This window comes from Rhipicephalus microplus, unplaced genomic scaffold (genome assembly GCF_043290135.1).
Source record: "Rhipicephalus microplus isolate Deutch F79 unplaced genomic scaffold, USDA_Rmic scaffold_12, whole genome shotgun sequence".
In the NCBI taxonomy this organism is placed as follows: domain Eukaryota; kingdom Metazoa; phylum Arthropoda; class Arachnida; order Ixodida; family Ixodidae; genus Rhipicephalus; species Rhipicephalus microplus.
Window position 1 is genome coordinate 30,999,849 of NW_027464585.1, and position 23,345 is coordinate 31,023,193.

General features: G+C 43.2%; 1 protein-coding gene across 5 annotated transcripts in view; it reads left to right on the forward strand.

Annotated features, from left to right (window-relative positions):
* LOC119166718 (ATP-binding cassette sub-family C member 3) overlaps positions 1-23,345 on the forward strand; it is a 308,522-nt gene that overhangs the window by 62,937 nt on the left and 222,240 nt on the right. For all 5 annotated transcript variants that reach the window (XM_075882443.1, XM_075882442.1, XM_075882441.1 and 2 more), the window contains one exon: positions 7,736-7,864. In XM_075882443.1, the coding sequence (XP_075738558.1) occupies positions 7,736-7,864 (129 nt within the window). The remainder of the gene's footprint in view (positions 1-7,735; positions 7,865-23,345) is intronic.

The following is a 23,345-nucleotide window of genomic DNA, read 5'->3' on the forward strand; positions in this document are numbered from 1 at the left end:
CCGACGACGAAACGCCCCGATGCAACTTCAAGAACCCGCTGCAACCTAAACGTTGTCCCGGCGTCGGAACTTGGCGGCCAGAAGAAGACGTGACGATGCGACGCCGTAACAGTGGTACAAACAGTCATAGCCGTGATCTGAGGCCGCGACCCAACCTCAATGCCAGGCGACAAACTAACGATCTCGACGTCCTCATTGGCGACCACAGCGTCACAGCTGTCGTCGACATTGGAGCCGACTATTGCGTCATCAGTAGTACTTTCGCCACGAACTTAGGACCACTTGGAAGGCCCCAAAAGCTGCACAGCTGGAGGTCCCTGAGTAACACCGGCTGTAATCTTCACAGCCAGAGCCACTATTAACAGGCAGAATTATTGCGCAAGCTTTGTAGTACTACAGCAGCATTGCTCAAGAGATGTCATTTTTGGTATGAACTTCAAGAGTCTCCATGGCGTGGTCATCCACCAATTAACAAAGTCGATGACACTATCCACAGGAAAAGCGGCACACACTATCAGAAATCCATGCCCTGACTGTCCTGGAAGAACAAGTGATCATTCCTCCTCGCTCAAGCGTCTTCATTTCCGTTAGTAGCCTGAAACCAGAAGACTTCAAAGGCATCGCTGAAGGCAATCAGTACTAGCTGTTAGTAAACCATAATATTTGCGCTGCAGGAGGAATTGCTGAGTGGCGTGGAAAGAAAGCATCAGTTATGCTCTCGAATTGCCGCAAATAGTACAGACACGTGAATAAAAGCACGACGGTCGCATGCATTGAGGACATTGTAGAAGGCACCAGTTTTTTCGTCATTACCGATTCTGCGGAACCTACTGCTTGAAACCAAGGCTTTCATTGAGCTTTCAATGAGAATCCGAGCCTTTCTAAGCATGAATAAAGAGAGCTGAAAACCTTGCTTCGGCAATACAAGAACTGCCTCTCGTCATTGTGAAAAATTCAGCAGACACCAGTTGCAAAACATCGCATCATAGCAGAGGAAAATGCCAGATCACTTCGTCAGAGTTTGTACATAGTTTCGATGCGAGAACGTGAAGCCGTCAAGAGATAAGTCGACGAAATGCTACGTTGCAACGTCATCTATCCCTCAAAGAGTCCGTTGGCGTCTCCCCGGTTTCAGTGAAGGATGGAACCCCAACTTTCTGCGTTGATTGTCACCGCCTGAACAAAATTGCAAAGCCACGACGCGGTGGTCTAGTGGCTAAGGTACTCGGCTGCTGACCCGCAGGTCGCGGGATCGAATCCCGGCTGCGGCGGCTGCATTTCCGATGGAGGCAGAAATGTTGTAGGTCCGTGTTCTCAGATTTGGGTGCACGTTAAAAAGAACACCAGGTGGTCAAAATTTCCGGAGCCCTCTAGTACGGCGTCTCTCGTATACATACGGTGGTTTTGGGACGTTAAACCCCACATGAAATCTATCAATCAACAAAATTGCAAAAAGTGACCTGTATCCTCTTCCACTTATAGACGACGTGCTGGATCAGTTCCACAACGCGAAGTACTTTTTGTCGATGGGCCTCAAGACCGACTATTAGCGAATCGAAGTCGACGAGAGAGCCCGAGAGAAGAGTGCGTTTTTAACACCAGATGGCCTCTTCGAGTTCAATGTCATGTCCTTCGTTCTTTGCCCGGTGCCTGCAACTTTTCCACGAGTTATAAATACATAGTGGCGCGGTTGAAGTGGCAGACCGGCCTTGTATATTTGGGCGACGTCATACAATTTTCTTCGATCTTCGTCTAGCATCTCCGTCTTATTGAACCAGTACTACAAGCGACAAGTTCTCCGGGACAACTCTGAAGCCAGAAAAGCGCCAATTCGCGCATGAGGAACTCTTGTTCCTTCAACACGTGATTAGCACTTGTGGAGTCCGTACAGACCCGCGGTAAACAGCCGCCATCTCCGAATTCCCGCCGCCCACCGACAAGGAGGCAGTGCGCCGATTTTTCGGCCTTTGCGCATCCTACAGGCGATTCGTCGGAAACTTTGCTTGCTCGCATTTCCACGTATTGACTAGCGTTACCTAGACCGAAGTGGAGTTCAAGTAGAAAGCGCCACAGGAGGAGGCATTTCAAGAACTAAAACGGTGCCTACAGATGCCTCCGTTGCTTGCGCTATTCGACGAATTCGCCAAGACACAAGTACACACCACCGCAAGCAACGTAGGACTCGGTGCCGTTTTTGTTCAGAGGACTAACAGACTGGAAAGGATATTAGTTACGCTAGCCGATCGCTATCCAAAGCAGAAGACAATTATTCCACAACAAAACAAAAACGTGGGCCTTGTCATCTTCTGCGCACCGTCCAAATGTAGCCCCTACCTTTACGACAGGCCCTTCAAAGTTCTAAGGGAACACCACGCCTTGTGTTGGCTAGCTACCTTGAAGGACCCTTCAGGTCACCTCGCACGATATAGCATTAGACTTCAAGAATATGACATTACCGTCGTTCCCGCACCACCGCAGTGGTCAAGTGGCCAAGGTACTCGGCTGCCGACCCACAGGTCACGGGTACAAATCCCGGCTGCGGTGGCTGCATTTCCGATGAAGGCGGAATAGTTGTGAGCCCGTGTGCTCAGATTTGGGTGCACGTTAAAGAACCCCAGGTGGTCGAATTTTTCGGAGCCCTCCACTACGGCGTCTCTCTAATCATATGGTGATTTCGGGACGTTAAACGCCATATATCAATCAATAAATAAATAAATCAATCAATCAATCAATCATTACCGTCGTTCACGGCAAAAAACTGTGTGATGCCGACTGTCTGTCTTGTGCCCCTGTCAACCCGCTGAACGACAGTGAGCCAACACGGAACTTAGGGGCCTAAACGAATACCTTGAGGGCAGGACCTCCGTTGTTCTGAAGGTATTGAAGCGGGAACTTCCTTCGTTTTCGCTGCGAAACGACTTCTCCAAAAAATACTTCACGCCGCTTCGAGCTAAGTACCTTCTTTTAGCGTTTTCAGCTCTGCGACCAGAACTCCTTCAGACCCTGCACGATGACTTAACGGCAGAACACCTTGGTGTTTCGCGCACGTTCACGAGGATACAAGAAATATACTACTGGCTGCACCATAACACCGACGTCACTCATTACGTGAAGACATGTCGAGGCCATCAACGACTTAAGACACCGCCAACAGGCCCAGTCGCCTTCCTCCAGCCAATGGACCCTCCCCGGCGACCGTTCCAGTAGATCAGGATGAACATCCTGGGGCCGTTTTCGACGTCACTTTGCGGAAATAACTGTGTTATCATAGCTACTGACTACCTCACCCACTACGCTAAACAAAAGCCCCGCCCAAAGTCAGTGCTACCGTGGTAGCCAAGTTTTTCGCTGTAATTATCATATTTCGGCATGGTGCCCGAGAAGTTCTCATCGCTGACAGAGGTACGGTGTCTACTGCTGACCTGACTCAAGCAATCCTGAGATACAGCCCGACAAACCACCGCCGTGCAAACGCGTACCACCCACAAACCAATGGCCTCACTGAGCGTCTAAATAAGACCATCGCAGACATGCTGACCATGTGCGGACGTCCAACACAAGACGTGGGAGGACATCCTTTTGTTCGGTACCTTCGCGTACAACACCGCCGTACAGAAAATGACGCAGGTGACGCCGTACCACTTGGTCTACGGAAGGACCCCTGCAACGACGCTCGAAGTCATGTTCCCTTACATCACTGACGCAGAAAACCTCGGTGTGAGTGAGTACCTTCAGCCGCCGAAAAGCCCGACAACTCGCCCACCTCCGCATCAAGAACAGACGACCGACTGCAGTTGTTGCAGTCTTTGACTACGCTTCGTAGAATACCAGCCCGGTGGACGTGTTTGAATATGGATGCCGATGCCATGACTTGGACTCAGTGAAAAACTTCTGCGATGGTACTTCGGACCACACAGGGTAGATCGACGCCTTGGCCGACTCGACTATGAGGTTGTCCTCGATTGCATTACGAACTCTTAACGGCGCCGATCGTGACCTGAAGTCGTTCATGCCACGTCTCAAGCCATTTCATGCGCGTTAACGAACCAAAAGAGCATAGTTAGTTGTTGTCATTGCTGTATCGTAATTTAGGGCTTGTACTGTCTTGCACTATTATTATAATTTCATCTTTTTTTTTAGCATATGGACGATGCCTTTTAAAGACGATAGTCTTTCTCGGGGACCTTCGACGAAAAAATTTTGGTCTGTCTGTCTGTCTGTACATTTGTCTGTTTGTTCGTCTTAACGATACCTCAAACGGCTAACCCCATTCGCTGTGCCCACCAGTATTGCTCAAGGTTTAGCGTTCAAAGTTGCGCGATTGTCAATTAAAAGCAATTATTGCGCATATCTGAGGTGCCATAACACTTAGAAGTTTTGTATGTCTGCCTTTATACTAAAAGAGGCACACGCAAGTAACTCTAAGGAATATAGCGTTTAATCGCGCTGCGCTAACAGAGCAACGCGATGCTCAAAAAGATGTTTTCAACACTTTGCTACTACGACATGTTGGTGGCACCTGCCCGTCGCTTTGCGTTTTACACCTTATCACCTCCGAGACTGGCGCGCATCTTTCTCCGCGGGCTGGATGCCTTCTTTTTCGAAGATGACTGCCAGATGGCACTTGTGTCTAACGTGCCTCGATGCGCTCGTTCGCCTTCTACTGTTGAGGTGTCGCCCCCTGATGCAGTTACGGGGCTCACTTTTCTCTTCTTTTCCCTTTTATAACCACTCCTCTCATTCACTTCCGCTACACGCTCGAGGCACTCTAACGCAGCACCTCCAGAATACCCTTCACCAATTTTCTTGCGCAGAACATCAAAAAAAAAAAAAACGTTTTGTTTCCTCTCTCCAGACGCAAGACTATCGTCTTTCGACTACATGTGCGGTGTAACATGCAGATTTGGAACCAATTTTTTAGAAGGGGGTAATGCCCCGTTCTTTCCTCAAGTTTTGTTTTCGCATTGTTGCGCTGTACATAATTCTCAGCAAAAACCACGCCGGCAGCGTTGAAGCTTCAGGACTATAGTAGATCATTTATTTAGGGTTAAACCCACTTCACGAACACTGCAGATTAATCTGGAACCTACATGGGCGCTTTCAAAAGCGCTAGAATATTCGATGACACGTGAATAAATGTTGACGCGCTTCGCCGCTTGTCAGTTGATCGACGGCCGACGCTCTGTTCGCCGCTATCACTGCCAGTGTATAGCTGTAATCTGTCGTTCCTTTTACGTGGCCACAAGTACGGTCGAATAACCAATTTATACAGAACATCAAGTCTGCACCCATTGTCTGCGTCACGACACCGTGACAATATGTACCCAGTATTGGTTCCAACAAGCATTGGTAATTTCAACGCGAGAGCAATAAGAAGTACTAACATTGCCAGTGTTGATACTACGAACGCCGGGGTCCCAGCGCAGGAATCAAACCCAAGCATTCTGCATGGTAATCAAGTATTCTACCACAGAGCCGTGCCACGTCTTGGTGCTGCTTGGGAAAGTACACTATTCAGGTGGAGTGTTGGTGAAAGGTCAGTTGTTGTGGGAACGCTGGTTATGGAATTTTAGAAACATTAAATCTGTACTACTATGGTACGGTGTAGGTACGTTGTAGGTAATTGCCATCCAATGGAGTAAATAACGTAGTAATGTCCAGGGCTACTACCGTCTCGAGCACAAGAGTTAGATATCAGCTTACCGGCTCTCGTGTTGCCAATAATCATGTTCCTGTTGGCATCGTTGCGCAAGTGCGAACAACTAGTTGTATAAAACATGTGCAAATGTCCAACGTATGTCCGTGTGCGGAACATTTTTGCATATATTTAGTGTCATTTTGTCACCTCTCAATAAAAACAATTACAATACGGTCACCTTCCCTCCGTATGCTTTGATAACGTCGATTCCCAAGGTATGTGGGTTTTGGGCTTTCTTGTATGTTAATTTTAATTACTCCGGTGGCCTTGCGACTATCTTCAAGCCTGGAAACCGCGCTACTATCCCGTACTCTGGTCGAAATAGCGCCGTGTAGGGCAGTAGTTTATATGAGATGGTGAAAGCTGAAGCCAGTGCCGGTGAATAAGCCTCCTCAGGGCCAATAACATGATGCTATTTATCTGGGTTTCACAACTGAGACCATGTGTGTGCAACAAACCAATGCAGTTCTGTGTTTAATTGTGCATCTTCACTGATTGCCTGTCCTTGTGTGGTGTAGAGCGACGTTTGAGAACAAAAGTGTATCGTGATCGGTGACATGCCACCCGCACGTTGTTATGTAGTGTGTAATGGTAAAAGAAGTTATCTGATCGCAAGTAAAATGATTTAATACGCTAAACAATCGAGCATTTCGATTTTTCTGCAAGCTTGGAGGTGTCAACAACTTTCCTTTTCATGGTGCTTTCAGCAATATTCTTGCAGTAAAACAGTCCCTCGCTTAGTGAATGTCGCTGATGGTTGGTGAATTTGCGACGTCAATAAAGTTGCGAGACGAGCACTGTGAAGCCCTGAATACATGTACACTCGTTAAGACGAGTAGAGACTGCGTTTTAGGTTGCTGACTAATTTGTTACATGAGTCCGTATCAGCCTACTTTGATGTATGTACACCAAATAGAGGCTAAGAAGGACGTTTACAGTGTGTTATAGAGCCTTTAAATGCCCATTTTTGGTGTTTGTACCCAAATGCATATAGATGCCTATTCTCAGTATTGGTGCATACATGAACACTAATTTAACTCAAGGTTCACTTTCTGGTATCGTTTGATACAGTTCGCATTACCGGACAATATTGCTCGCAAAAACTTCATGCAATTTGACCTGATCCACTCGTTCTGTACCAACTCCAGAAAAACGACCACGAGTGAACGTGTACGCAATCACGTGGTACGAGCCCTTGATAAATGGGAACCGCCATCAGGGGCGATGAGTGTTCGAAACCCGCAAGCACTTGGGATAGGCAGATCCGTGTACTACCAATAATCCCCATAGTTGCCGAATGATCGCCGCGCCATACTCCCCTCTAGTGAATGTTAGGAAGCTGTATGGCTTGGGGTAAGGTCTCAATCTCGGTGTGTGTTAAGGCGTCGAGAAATGTGCAGTTTGTCCTACTGAAAACGCGCCAAACGCGATGGACAGTCGCAAACGACGTGTTCAAGGAATCAATCGCGGATGCCACGGTAATGATGCATTCCTGCACTTTACCAAGAACGTTCTGAGAGGACAGTGGTAGATATCAAAAACGAATTTTTTAGGCTTACGAAGTATGCGAACATGGCTCAGTGGAAAGTGGGCCTAACATTTGTCGTCACAGGCCCAGAGGTCAACGGTTTTACTACCGTTGCCGGAACGTTTTTCTTTCTTTTTATTTTGCGTGATTTTTCGACGTCACTGTCATAACGGAAGTGCGTCACTGAAGCCTTGGTGAACCCCGGCATAAAACACCCGTGTTACAAACATGCATACCTACCTGAACCAGATTAATGAAACCATTACTTTGGAAGAGTTACGAGGAAATGAAACTGTTTCACACTGACAATAAAAACGTTGGGAGCTGGAATGCCCTTAACGACAGCAACGAAAACATAGCAATGACGAACCTCAATACGAGCGTGTCGTTAGTATAATTAAACAATGTCTAGTCATGTTAACTGGATGAAACTTTGATGTCATGAATGTTGAGATAAAATCACTTGGCTTGAGCGAACTTGATGCAGCCCGTGGCGTTCTTTTTAACAGCATGGCAATAATGGGATTCAAGAGGCCCCTGCAGATGCACAACATGTGGTTCCTGGATCAATCCAACCAGACAGCCAAGATCGCCGAGGATTTCTCTCATCACTTTGAAAAGGAAAAGCAGAAAAGGGGGTACGTAGACACTATCTTTATCCTTCTGGACGGTGTTCCACAGAAATTATTCGAGTGAGCGCAAATGCGCCCCGTTGTCTGCCCCGATTTATAAATAAAACACCTTGCTGCATGAGAGTCAGGAGTGTTTTAAAACAGATTGTTCAAGTAATATTCAGACAATGTAATAAGAAACCGCGCGATATGTTTTAGTTGTACGCTGCTCTCTGTAAGGAAACAAAAAAAAGGCAAGGCTATAGGTCGGCAAAGTCACTCATGAGTACAGTCACTAAAGATCTAAAATAAGGGTCGCATGGCCTTCAAGATGCACGCCATGGGCTCGCCATCGCGGAGGCCATAAAGAGTCTCAATGCATTACAGATAGCACTACATTATATAGCGTTTGCTGTTTGCTTGATCAACGCCTCTGGAAAGGCATAAGTTTTCCGCTAGATGGACATAGTTGCCCATTTTTAGAGCTGTTTGAAAGTTCTCGAGTGTTTTTAGCGGCGATGGCTGCACTATTCTGGCCTTTTCCGACGTAGTTTGAGGCCTCCAAAATGAGCCTACAAATCGCCGAAGGGGCTCGTTTTCGTCGTGACACTTGTGGAACAAAATGCGTTAAAGGGGCCCTGAAACACTTTCAAGTAACTATGGAATCAATTCACTGGAAGAGCTTATTCCCTCACGCATTCAACGCCGCAAAATTTTCAAGAATCCGTCAAGTGCGAGTGGAGTTACAAAGGCTTGTCGCATGCTACAACTGCATTCTCTTCTCTCGTCCCGACGAAAGCGCTGGAAGCTAAGCAGGCAGGGGTGGCAGGGGCAAAGAAACAACGTCACCCGTGTCTCGTTGCCTTGAGCATTTTTTTTCGTTGCTTGAATGCGCAGATTTTTTAGTGTGATCACGCGCGCACGCATAGACAAGAAGCGGCCTCCCGCGACGATCTTTGTAACTTGCTTTTTTGCTCACGGACGATTTTCCGCTCACACCCAACGATGCCAACGCCGACGGCAGGATGTCTGTGACACAAGCTGTCTAAAGGTCTCGCGTTATAATGCTATTTGCTTTGCTTTGACATTGCGCCTCGGAGGAGCAAGGCCTAGGGTGCACGGCTGCTGACCGGGAGGTCGTGGGTTCGATCCCATCCGTGTAATGTGTGGTGATGAAGGCGACATTGTATCGGTCCCTGTACTGTGTGGTGTCAGTGCACGTTAAAAACACCAAATAATAATAATAATAATAATAATATATAACAACAATGATGATGAGGACAAACAGTGTTAGTATTATTGTTATTATTATTATTATTATTATTAGTATTATTATTGCATTTCGTTACAATTTTTTTACCTGACCAGGCGGTATCCCGCCGAACTCTCGATTACGGTACATCACGCCCATCGCTGTATTGGAGTGTGCTTTTTCCCTGGAAGTATCGTGAAGTTGCAGTGTTTTAAAGTGTTTATCAACGCGATAGTATTAAAGAGCTTGTTTTGCAAAAATTCTGATGCTAATGCTGATGACCTCTGATGGATGGCGCTTACCCACAAAGGGGGATGGGCCAAGAACCGGGTGGCAGGATACTTAAATGAAACTAAATTGAAAATGAAGCCAATCTGAAAAAGTAGTTTAAAATAATACTACCAAAAAGCAAAACTGTTTGCTGAGCAAGCGGTCAAACCATCTTTTGTTTTTGAAAGACATAACTACGAATTATAAACTAAAGACCTGAAAAGGAATGGGTTCACTAGCATGGTAATCTTTTAGTTGCGTTGATGTAATCAAACACAGCGGAGCATACATCCCTGTGGCAGTAACCAAATGAAGTTCCGCCAAGTGATAAAATTACTGGTGAATTTACTTGTATTCCTAGCTTTTGTAATGGGGCTACTAAAAATCTTTTTCTCTAATAAAAATAACGATGACAGAATAAAAAGAAATGTTCAATTGTTTAAATTTCGTTGCACCAAATGCATAGCGGTGACGCCTTGAGCCGAGCTTTATTAAGGTATTTAGTTGTGGAACTGCACAGCGCAATCTGGTATAAGTGACCTCTAACTGGCGAGATACACACCACTGTTTATTCCAGCAATAGCTCAAATGCTCGAAATCTTTGAATTTATCCAAATTACCTTTTCCCCATTGCAGGCAAGCATTTCGGAACCTTAGCGCGGTTACGTAAGCCGTATCTGGCAAAACTGGGATGGTGGGCCCACCCTGGGATACTGCTGCTAAAGAGTCCGCCATTTCGTTCAAATATAATCCGCGGTGGCCTGGTACCCATAGCAAGTGCAGTTTTTTTACGTTTTTCGGTACTAAATGCCGAAACGTATTCATCAGCTCTGAATTTACTGCCGCAGAAAGTGCATTACAAACTGATAACGAATCTGTAATGATAACTGCTAATGATTAGCTTTAGGGTAATTTGCGTAGGGCGAGAACAATGGCCAATATTTCTGCAATGAATACCGGGGTATAATCTGGGAGTCGAATCGAAAAGAACCAGTCCAAAGAAGGAGAGAAGATGCCAACCCCAGCCTTTTCTTTTGACACAGATGCATCAGTCGCTATGATATTGCTTATCTCTAGGTGAGCTAGAGAATCTGCTAACTGGTCATTCAAATACCTGTATGCCAACTGTTTCGCGTTATGAGGAAATATATCATCGAACTGTATGCTAAGCATTGACTTTAGGTTGTGTATTGGACCAATATGTCTAATTTTTACATTCAGTTGCTTTAGTAGCGCTTGTGCAAATACTATTTGCGAGGTGTGTAGTCGCGACCAACGGGTTTCGAAAAATAAAGTTGGTTCTTGAATGAAAGCGTAAAATGAGTCTTTGGTGTGAACTGTATATCTTTAAGAATGCTTGCACAGTAAGAATTTGAAACCTATTGAGCAGAGAAGGTAGGCGAGCTTCCATATACACGTTATTTGCAACAAACTTTGGTAGACCCAGACACAAACGCAACGCTTCTCTTTCCAGCAGTATTAGGGGTCTCATTTTATAAGCTGCGCTGCCAGAAAACAATACACATCCGAATTCCATGATGGGCCGCACATAAAGTTTATATATCATTATTAGCACATCTCTTCTTAAACCCGCTTTACGGTTTGCAAGCTTCCGTAGCCACCCCATGGCCCGTGTTGCCTTGGAGTACACATCATCAATGTGACTTCTCCAATTTAATGTGTCATTATGTATGATGCCCAAATATATAAGGGAATTCGCCTGCGGAATGAGCTCATTACTGTACATTAACGAGATGTTGATAGGCTGCAGAAAAGAGAATGCAAGAAGCACAGTTTTGTTTACGTTCAGGGTCTTATGAATATTTTTAAGCCATCTTTCTTATCATATTGAGATAATTTTGTAGACTCTGGTATAATGATTGAAGATCGGTATTACTTGCAAAAAGAAAACAATATCGTCCACGTACACATATAACTGAATATGCTTGGTTGATGGAATGGAGCTTAAGAAAATGTTAAATAAAACTGGCGACAGGACAGCCCCCTGTGGTACACCACGTGTCTGCTTATATCTATTCGATGAGTACCCATCTTTAAAGCAGTAATATTCTCTCCCTCTTAAAAACTCCGACACCCACGCAGTGATGTAGTTGGGAAAGTGGTGATATTCCATCTGTTTTAATAAAATTGAATGCTCAACCTTATCGTACGCTTTAGCCAAATCTAAAGTAACTAAAGCACAGTATTGGCGCCGACGCCGAGCCAGTTGTATTCTGGCGTCAGTGGCAACATGTCGTCATTAGTTTTGAGCGAGAAATCAGCGCGTGCATGACCAAAAAACTAAAATTTGCCAATAAAATGAATTATAAAAATTGCCGAGTCTGAGTGAACATCGAACCAAGGCCGTTTGCTTAGCTAGCAAGTGTTCTACCACAGAGCCACGCGTATGCTCAGTAATACAGCTGAAACAGCTTCCTCTGCTTGCAAATGCAGTGAAAATAACATTACAATTACACAGGCTTGACAATACAAGATTTTAGCTATTTATTTAAAAATACTGCAAATATCCTTAGATGTTTCATTTATTTACTTATTAATTTGAATTCTTTCCATGCCCAAAGGCTTTACAGAAAGGAGGGGGGCTATACAAGAAAAAGTAAGCGAAATGTTACAATTGCTGCAAAATGGAGAGTTTGAAGTTTGCAGGGTCGATGAGGGATGCGGTGGCCGCGGAAAGGCAGTTCCAGTCTTTGCTTGTTCTGGGAATGAAGGAATCATTGTAGTGGTTTGTACGGCAAAATGGCACACCTACTTTAAAGCAATGATCGAAACGAGGTGAAATGGAAGAGGGGGAAGAGAGAAGGCTCTCTTTTAAAGATGAATTGTAATGATAAATTTTATGAAAAAGAGAAAGGCGAGAGCATTTTCGACGGAATGATAAGTCGGTTAGGTTCAGAGTTTTTTTTCATGGCTGTGACGCTGGCATGACGGGAATAATTGCACAAAATGAAACGGGCTGCGCAGTTTTGAACGACTTCTAGAGTGAGAGTTAGGGTTACTTGACCGGGATCCCATATGGCGCATGAGTATTCCAGTTTAGAGCGTACTAACGTTTTGTAAAGGTTTAGTTTTACTGAGATGGGTACGGAATAAAAGTTTCGTCGCAAATATCCGAGCATGCGGTTAGCACGATTAGTGACGTATTCGACGTGTTTCTGCCAGGATAGATTTTTAGGAATGTTAAGCCCAAGATATTCATACGAGTGCACTGAGGATAAGGGAGCATCATTAAGAAGATACATGCAAGTGTTAGAAGCTGAAGTTTTTCGAGATACATGCATGCTTTTACATTTGGTTGAATTAAGTTTCATCCGCCAGTCACGACACCAGAGAGACACGTTATCTAGGTCATTCTGAAGTCTGATAGAATCAGTTGGGTTAGTGATTTTGGAATACAGCACACAATCATCAGCAAATAATTTAAGGGTTGAACACTTAACACAGTTAGAAAGGTCGTTTATATAAATCAAAAATAACAATGGACGCAACACAGAGCCCTGCGGCATCCCTGATGTTACGGCAGAGGTATCGGAAGAACAGTTGTTAGCAGTGACATATTGCGACCTGTTAGAGAGAAAGGACTTAATCCAGCCAAGCACATAAGGGTCAAGGTGCAATTGATTTTTTTTAACGAGGAGAAGTTCATGAGAAAGGGTATCGAACGCCTTATGAAAATCAAGAAAAATGCAATGAGTGTCGTAACCTTCGTCAGAATTGGCAAAGAGATCGTTAGTGAAAGATACTAATTGGGTTTCACATGAAAATGTTCTCCTGAAGCCATGTTGGGAAGGATGAAAAAAGGAATTTGTTTCAAGGAAGTCCATTAAATGAGAGAAAATATGTTCGAGTAGCTTACAGGAAATGCTTGTGAGCGATATTGGTCGATAGTTTTCTGGAAGAGGCGGGTTACCTGACTTATAGACGGGAACCACCTTTCCAAAATTCCAATGAGCGGGTAGCGATGAACACTGTAATGACTGATGAAAAAGCTTTGCAAGGACAATGGATGAGTACACTTCTGTTAATTTGAACATTTTAGAGCAAATTTCATCGGGGCCTGCAGAAGACATTTTTAAACCCTAAATTAGCCTAGTTAAGCCCACCCAGCCAACAAAAATAGGTTACATGGGCGGAAAATCGGCATGGGGTACATGGGGATATAATAAAGGGGCTGTTGTTTGAAACACTGAAGAAAAAGCATTATTTAGAACCGTGCAGCATTGGTCAGGTGGTACAACCAGGTCAGAACATGTTAATTGAATATTAGATCGAGATTCACCTCTCATTATGCTCCAAAATTTGCAGAGATTAGTCTGAAGAAGAGCAGGCATTGTGGAATTAAAAAATATTGTTTTTGCGTTGCTAACAGCGTCGTTATATTTCTTGTTTATGCTATAGTACTCACACCAACGGCTGGGGAGGTTAGAACGTTTAGCGCTTCGGAAGAGACGCTTTTTTTTGTTGCGGAGTCGGCGTAAAGTGGAACTAAACCTAGGAGAGCGAGGTTTAGTGCAAATCCTACTGGTAGGTACATGTTCGTTGAGCAAAGATAATAATTTGTTTTTGAAAAGCAACCAGTTATCATTGACAGATCGTTCTTCATAGTTAGTTATGAATTCCTCGGTAAAACGTTCCATTTCTGCTGTAATTAGTGCCGTGTTGGCACGCGAATAATCCCTAATAATTTTGAAAACCTTAGTTCTCGAGGGGCGGTGAGCTTGCGCGGTGAAATGTAGTAACATGTGATCACTTAGTCCATCGAGATAAGTTATCGAAGAAACGAGATCAGGTGAACTTGCAAGTACGAAGTCTAGAGTGTTAGGACAGGTTGATGTTGACCGCGTGCGCTCAAGAACAAGCTGAGTGAGGTTAAAGTCCGCACACAAATTCAAAAATTCTATATTTTCTGGTAAGTTTTGTTTTACGCTAATGGAGTCTCTACGCCATACAATACCGGGAAAATTGAAATCACCCATAAGGATCAAGGGGGAATTGGGATAGCGTACAATCAGCAGATTCAGAACATCATGAAGTTCAGAACAAAAGGAGGGGGAAGGAGCTGGGGATCGATAACATGCACACAAGATATAGTCACGACAGGAGAAAATGATTCGCAAACATACTATTTCTAAGGATGACCTGATCGAAACCACAGAGGAATTAAACGCTTCATTGACAGCAACGAGCACGCCCCTACCGATACGGACGTCACGGTCATAACGATATGTTCTGTACGCCTTATCGCAGTCAAATATTTCACTACTTTTTATTTTTGCTGAGAGCCACGTTTCTGTTAACACGATAATAACGGCTGAGCAAGAATCGATGGCTGAAGATAGGGTGGCACGCTTATTCATGACGCTTCGAATGTTGGTGAAAAGAAACGATACATTGCTTAGATTGGATTTGGGAAGAGATTGCTAGGATGATTCCGGAGAGGGACTGCTCGCGGAAGCGCCGCCGCTATCAGGAGGCTGTGTACCACGAGGAACTGACGGGAGTGAACGCTGTTGGTTATGGCTCAGTATCCATATTGCTTCTTATTCATCACAAGGTTGTTGTTTCGCAGCGAAAAAGATTGCCCGCTTGCTTTTCCGAATTCGATAAGCTTTTTCCTGCAATGCCGAGTAGCTTGGCAGAAGTCCTCACTCAAAGAAAAATCTGTATTTTTAAGCTTGTTTTTTAGTGACAGGATGTGGTCTTTTGTTTTAAAAGACCAGAATTTGGTTATTATTGGGCGAGTCTTACTCGCGGCAAAAGAGCCTAACCTATGGGCCCTAGAAATCACTCCTTCGGGTAGTTCAAAGTCAAGAAAACGCGAGCAATTATTCCGTATGTGACCCTCAGATTCCGCCCAGGTCTCAGATGAATTGTCAGGGATTCCATAAAAAATGAGGTTATCTCTCCGCGATCTGTCCTCTAGTTCATTCAGGCGAGAGGTGAATTCGGCGCTCTGCGCATTAACTGCCTCTGAAACAGTCCGTTGGATTTAGGTTGCAGCTGGCACTACATCTAGGTTTTCAACGATAGATTCAACGGTTTCTAGCCTGGCCGCAAGGTTTGATACCTTTGCCGCGAGTGCTGCTTGAGGTTTCTTCAGATCGGCAAATGCCTCCATTACCTCCTCATGACGGTGGTCGTGTTTGGAAGAGAGGGCAGGAATAGCGGCGAGCAATTCATTGTGCTGTGAGGTAGAATCAATACGATTGGGCCCGGGGTTTAGCTCGACGTCTCCGCAGAAAAAGAGCAACTTACAAGCAAAAATACAGTCACACAAAATTTCATGAAGTACACTTGGACACGGGAGCAGCAGCAAAAATGCGTTATTAAAGCGCTTACAGTGTATAGATGGGGCGGTACCAACCTGCACAAAGAAGGGCGGTGCGTTGAAAGGCGAACGCATCGTAGCTGCTCTCCCGTGCCCACTGAACGACGACAGGCGATGCCAGTCGTTTAAGTCGGCCCGATTAGGTGATGTCCACGACGATGGTGCTGCTGGGCTGGTTACTGGGGTAGTCAGCGTCTCCAGCCAAGGTTGAAAGTAAAGTCAATCCTGTGCGGTACTTGTTTCCACGACGGACGGAGCAGCAGACGCTGGAAGCACAGCTGCGTCACCCAAGATAGGATTCCATGTGCCGAACAGGAAAAATGCACAAAGGGCAGTGCGTTGAAAGGCGAACGCATCGTAGCTGCTCTCCCGTGCCCACGTTATAGCAGGATGGGATTATAAAACATTTGTTTACCCGAAATTATAAGCGTTAAAATCACCGTATGAAATTTCAAAATGGCATACGAATAATACAATATACATTGCTGTAATAACAACCGACAAAAATTTTAGTACGAACAAGAACGTGGACTAGACTACCGCCAAAGCAGCTAAAAAAATATCGAGAAAGCAATTGCAAGATGGGAAACGGACAACATCTGCACATTATTTTCGAAGAAACTATTCAAACCATCATGAACATTGAGTTGATCGAAGAACATGTTCCTAGTGATAGAAAGCAAAAACTCCTTAATAATAACATGACTAATCACTTATCGGGTTTATTGATGTTGTAATGTCATGAGAACGATTTGTGAGGCAAGCAGTTCGCTTTGATTCGCAGCTGTAAAGAAGCTTATAGATGATTCAGTGGTTAGGGTAGGTTTCAGTGAGTTCCAATCTTATAGTATTTGGCAAGAGTGTGGAAACAATTATGATGGCTTGGTCTGCCGTGAAAAAAAGGATACCTTGAAGTATCTTTTTTTATCATGTTGTGAAGAAGTTGAAATATTAGTTGTAGCCTTGTTAGTTTTTTTCCGAGTTTGTAGTGTCCAAATTCCAGCGTAGTTAAGTAGGTGTGTTGGTCAGCCAGCCACTCTATACTAGTTAAAAATTAATCTCATTGCTTTTCTTTGAACCGCTTCTATTTTATTATGTTGGTGGGTCAACGGGAACCAGATCGGGCTGAAATATTCTAGTGCCAATCTGACGAGGGTTTTACAAGCTATGAGCTTGGTATTCAGTGGTGCGTGCTTAAGACATCATTGAGTGAAAATAGTCTTTTTATGTCTGAGCTAGTTACGTTATCAATGTGAGTATCCCAATTCGGGTCATTCCAAATCGTTATCCCTAGATACTCTTGGTTAAAGACTGTGGTTAACTTAAGGTAAGTTGTAAAGAACGTAAGTTGGACCTGTTTTTTTTTTGCAGGTTATTTTCATCAAACCACGTTTAGCATTATTGTTGCCGTTTGTCATCTTTGGCATCACTTGTGTACATCTTATAATGCTTCGTTTAGAGTAACGTTATCGCAGGAGTAATAATTTCTAACTAAAGTACGCAGTCATCTGCAAAGAGCCTTAGTTTTACTTTAGTTGAGAGGAGCTCATCATTAATAAATATTGTGAATAATATTGGTGCTAGTACGCTGCCTTGTGGCAAGCCTGGCGTGACTGCGGCTGTTCTGGAGGTGGTGTTCTGTAACTGTACGAATTGTGAGCGATTCAAGCAGTCCTTAGTCCCGTGTACACTGGTACTATCTACAAAAGTAACTTTTAATTTACTTCTTATTTTTTTATGTGAAACGTGATCGAATGCTTCCGAGAAATTTAAGAATAGGAGGTCAATTTGTTTATGGCTATTAATAGACTGGGCTACATCGTGTAATAATACTAAACGTTTAGTAATCGTTGACAAACCATGTTGTACAGGACACAGGACATGGGTTTTTCTTCGTAAATGCTCGTGTGTTTCAATATCATATGCTCTATAAACTTACACACAGATCCAGTTAGTGTTAACAGCCTGTAATTTAAAACCACGGTTTTGCTGCCTGCTTTGCGTATTAAAATAATTTTAGCTGTTTCTCCATACCGTGGAGATAGTGCATTGCTGCTGTAATTTATCAAAGATTAGATATGCAAATCTTGCTACCCACCTCACTCACCTTTCAAGGAAGACGGTTGATGAGTTTTCAGGGCCCGGGCTCTTGGTATTAATATTTATAACGGGTTGAACAAGCCTTGCTTGGTGGCATTGAAGTGTTCTATTGAATAGTCGAATATTTCATTGACTGAAAGTAATCGTTGAAGGAGTCGACAAGGTCATTGTTGTTTTCAGGAAAACGTATGGGCTCATCATTTACCTTTGGATTTAAATATTTCCCAACTTTATTTGGAGCGCTTATCGAAAATGTGGGAAGTATCATTTCAAATTAATACTTTTTAGCATCTTTTAGCATAATTCTCATGTCGCTAACAGCTACAGTGAGATCGTGCCTCGTTACAATGGTTGGTGTCTTGTTCAGATTTCTTCTTAGACGTTTTACTTCGCGTTTCGAATGTAAAACGTCACGTGTTTAGGCGCCAAGTTTTTTTCCTCGGTGCATAGTGTTAGATGCCTGACGTCACAATGACTGTAAAGCTACTACAAAGAGTCTCGATGTCAGTTGATACACCTTCAACATCCGGAAGAACTTTGAAAGATAATGTTTTATTGACAAAAATAGAGACGCCACCACCAAGTGTGGGTTGGTCTTGCCCTATGATTGCGTAGTAAGGCACCCTTCATTTATTTAAAAATGTAGTAAGGCACCCTTCATTTATTTAAAAATGTAGTAAGGCACCCTTCATTTATTTCTTTCAAATCGTATGCGATACTTTGTAACTGCTTCGCAAACTGGGCAATATCAGGGCCGGTGTTGGTCTCTACGTCTCCATGCAATAGCAGCAAGTTTTCAGCACAATCTACATGGTTAATAATTGCAAGCAAGCAAATGAGCCTTTGGCGTGGCAGCATGATCAAAATTGGGTGTTAGAATGCGCGCATTTTTCATTGCGACTGCTCATCTGCATGAAGTACAGAAGGGGAATAGCCGACCACATCGTTGAGTTGCCATCGTGCCCTTCAGCCCACAGTCGATTGACGCATCTATTTATAAGAAAACCGGCTCATTTGACCACCAGGGAATATTGTCGGGTGTCTTTTTGTGTAATTGACATCTACAAAAATATGTAACACAAAAAGTGTAAGGTGCATAATTTAAATTCTGCCTCAGCAGCTGTAGGCGTTTTTGCATAATGCAAGGTAGAATATTCAATCGTTTATCTCAGAGTACATAGAAAATATAGCTACCTAAGTAATAAAGAACGCGGATTTAGGACAATTGAGTTTGAAGTTAGAAAATGGCTGATAAGCGAATAGTTTGTCACAAAAACCGTGTAGCTATAATATTCAGTACCTAAAAGCATGGTAATCATTTCCAATGTTATTTTTTTTATTTACAGAGTTATATACAGACTTCCTGCAACGCCGTAGTGGCAATACTGCAGGGGGGTACAGATACAAAGTCCAATGTGGTTGTGAACATTTCAGCGATTGTACACCTTAAAAATTTGGAAAATTATAACGATGTATAATAGAGCATGCAATCAAATACTTTAATACATTATGACACGTACCAAACAGGCATTGAAAGTGAATAGGCATGTCACAATGTCACAACAATGAAAAAAAACCGCTGTTGTCGCTCAACTTTACGATATCTTCGGAAAGTTCATTCCAGTTTCTTTTTGTGTATAAACGAAGGGGTTAGCGAAAGTTATTTAAGAGCCTCTCGTGGTACTTCCCTTGATAGTTTCGTCAGTTTTCATGTAGCTGTATCCGCAATGTATTGTCGAGTCTTATCAACGTTTGCCGGTAAATTGGCGTTAGTTTGGCCAGGCTTCAATCCCAGCTATTTCGGAATTTTTGGCTTGAATGATGCTAACGTCGTTAAATGCCCGAACAATATCCAAAGTAGCAATCCTTAAAGTAAAATGGACGGTGGCGCAATTCTTATTACCCCAACATTGGCACTGGGCAGTTCACACTCGCTATCTGATCTAGTTGCATCACCAATATTTGTCACGTTCGTTAGAGTAGAGTAGAACCTTAGACAGCGGCACACGCCGACGCTGGGGGATCAGCCTGGAACCAGGTAGTTTTCAGAAAAAATTTTAATTATTTAATTCAAAGTCGTCCGCTTAAGGATGAAAAAAATAGTAATGTAACGAAGTTTCAAATACTACCAAGAGATGAGTACAAACATAGGTGGTGACTCTGAGCTTCGTAATATTGAAAATAATAATTGTGCATTTACACGAAATTTAGAAATAAGGGAAAGAGTAGGCTCTACAATCCAAATCGTTTAGGGCATTTGATAAACTCCGCCGAGGCATAGGTAACTTTCCCGTCTTGGTGAGCCAGGCCCGAAGCCCCAATGAAAGCACATTTGGTACATCTAGATCTAGTCTAAGGAGTTCGGAAATGTTACCTAAAGTATTCTTCCGCAAAGTTGAATAACTGTTGCAGAAAATGAGATAATATTTAGGTGTGTCATGTACTCAGCAAAAAGAACAGTTAGGAGAGGCTGCCAGGTCATCTCTGTGTAAACAATGATTGAGATATGGAGTCCGACAACGTAGTCTAGTGATTGCAATGTCAAGTTCTCTTGCTTGACAAATTTTACTGTTACACTGCTGTTTAAGGTGCCGAAATTTTAATGTGGTCGTTAATCATGGAGCGGTAAGTTATTCAAACAATTTTCTCCCCATTCTAGCGCCTATTATTAATTTTAACGCCGGCAATTCAGGTGTAACCGGGCCATTCAAAGATGGGTTTGCTAGCACATTCGTCAATTTACTTCAGAAATAGGCCCTTATAACGTAAAGCCAACGCGTCTTGATCAAATTTATATGGGGCAGAATTAAGGATTTCAGTTAACTCAGAACATGATTTCTCATTTCCTGAGTGAGGACACACCGATGAGGAATCCTTGAAATTTACTGCAGATTTTGTTATTTATCGGATGCCTGGAATAATCGCAAAAAGTTCAGGTATAAAGGTAGGCATGAAATCTGGAAGGCAAAAAGAAAAGTACCAGTCTAGAGTAGGAGAGAAAACGCTAATTACATACCTTTCTTTTTCTTCACTTTGAGAAGCATCTGTTGCAAAGATTGCCTTTATTGGTGTGTGGGCCAGGTAATCTCTTAAAACGTAGTTTAAAAACTGATATGACATAATTTTAGTATTTTTCAGAAAGATATCATTTTTATTTATTTATTAGAATACCCTCAGTGCCCGTAGGGCATTACAGAGGGGGTGGGTACAACATATATAACACACAAGAAAAAAAGACAGAATAAACAAACAAGTATCAGATGCGCAAATCAGGCTATCATAGTTGATATCATATCAGAGTTGATATCTTTTTTTCCTATGATATCAAAGATATCATAGGAAAGATATCATAGTCAACATAGTTGCTGTTATTACTGAGAAATGTGACGTCCGAAATATGAACATTTATTATCAAGAAGTCTCTGTATAGCCAGTATTTATTGCGTACGATATCTCGGCCAGTATATTCCAAAAATTAAGTCTGAATAGATAATAAAAGTTGTATCCGAACCTCGTTCGGTGTATTCGTACAGGTTTAGAAAATTTGCACCGCTAAGAGTTAAAACCTTGTAGCAAGTGAGGGTACCCGAGCTTTCGCATACAAAACCCTAATTGCTGCAAATTAAGGGATGCCTAATCATAGTCCGGAGGTATTTAGATCATTACGAGAGGATGAAGCCTATACGCAAGTTCTCCAGCGAATAATATGCACCCTAACTCCTGAATTTGGTGAACGCACATGCAAGGGTGTTTTTCTACGCATACCAATCCGACAACTACTCAGTTTGCTTAATAATCCAACCACGCAAATAGCCTTTTCTTCGGTACATTCAATGTGCTCTTCCAACACATATTACAGCAAAAATATTTTTTCATTATCTACTTCCGAAATAATTGTCAGATGATAATAGCTGTAGTATACAAGCTATTTACAAAGGTAATTGCTAACAGAATAAAGAAAACATTAGAATTCAATCAACCAAAGGAACAAGCAGGATTTCGAACAGGCTACTCAACAATTGACAACATTCATACTATCAATCAGGTAATAGAGAAATGCTCAGAGTATAACCAACCACTATACATAGCCTTCATAGATTACGAGAAGGCGTTTGATTCAGTAGAAATATCAGCCGTCATGCAAACACTGCGGAATCAGGGCGTAGATGAAGTATACATAAACATTCTGGAAGAAATCTACAGGGGATCAACTGCTACCATAGTGCTTCATAGAGAAAGCAACAGAATATCAATCAAGAAGGGTGTAAGGCAGGGGGACACAATTTCCCCCATGCTGTTTACCGCGTGCTTACAGGAGGTTTTCAGAAGCCTAGAATGGGAACAGTTAGGGATAAGAGTCAATGGAGAATACCTTAGTAACCTGCGCTTCGCCGATGACATTGCATTGCTGAGTAACTCGGGGGACGAATTGCAACTCATGATTACGGAGTTAGACAAGGAGAGCAGAAAAGTGGGTCTTAAAATTAATCTGCAGAAAACGAAAGTAATGTACAACAACCTCGGCAAAGAGCAGCGCTTCGAGATAGGTAATAGTGCACTTGAAGTTGTAAAAGACTATGTCTACTTAGGGCAGGTAATAACCGCAGAGCCGAACCACGAGATTGAAGTAACTAGAAGAATAAGAATGGGGTGGAGCACATTCGGCAAGCACTCTCAAATTATGACAGGTAGATTGCCACTATCCCTCAAGAGGAAGGTATATAACAGCTGTATCTTGCCGGTACTTAGCTACGGAGCAGAAACCTGGAGACTTACAAAGAGGGTTCAGCTTAAATTGAGGACGACGCAGCGAGCAATGGAAAGAAAAATGGTAGGTGTAACCTTAAGAGACAAGAAGAGAGCAGAGTGGATTAGGGAACAAACGGGGGTTGAGGATATCATAGCTGAAATCAAGAAGAAGAAATGGACATGGGCAGGGCATGTAGCGCGTAGACAGGATAACCGCTGGTCATTAAGGGTAACTGACTGGATTCCCAGAGAAGGGAAGCGGGTTAGGGGGAGACAGAAGGTTAGGTGGGCAGATGAGATTAAGAAGTTTGCGGGTATAAATTGGAAGCAGCAAGCACAGGACCGGGTTAACTGGCGGAACATGGGAGAGGCCTTTGTCCTGCAGTGGACGTAGTCAGGCTGATGATGATGATGATGATGATGATGATAATAGAGCGTCAAGTAAAGAGGGTATTTTACTTTCACGCCTCACTAATTTAATGCGACTCTCATGGTCTATATGGGCCTGCAATATAGAACATCCTGCTATGAAGCCATTAAGGATGAATTTAGGATTGCGCGCTCATTATTAAAATTGTGGATACAAATATTTGAGACCCTTTCGATCAATTTCACCAAATTTGAAGTTAGCGCGATAGACCTAATGTTGTCCAAAACATATTCCTTAATCGAGGAGGAAGCAACAAAAAGGGAGAAGGCAGGGAGGTTAACCAGAAAGACATCCGGTTGGCTACCCTACACTGGGGGATTAGGGAAGGGGACAAGAAAGACGAGAAAGAGATAAGAGA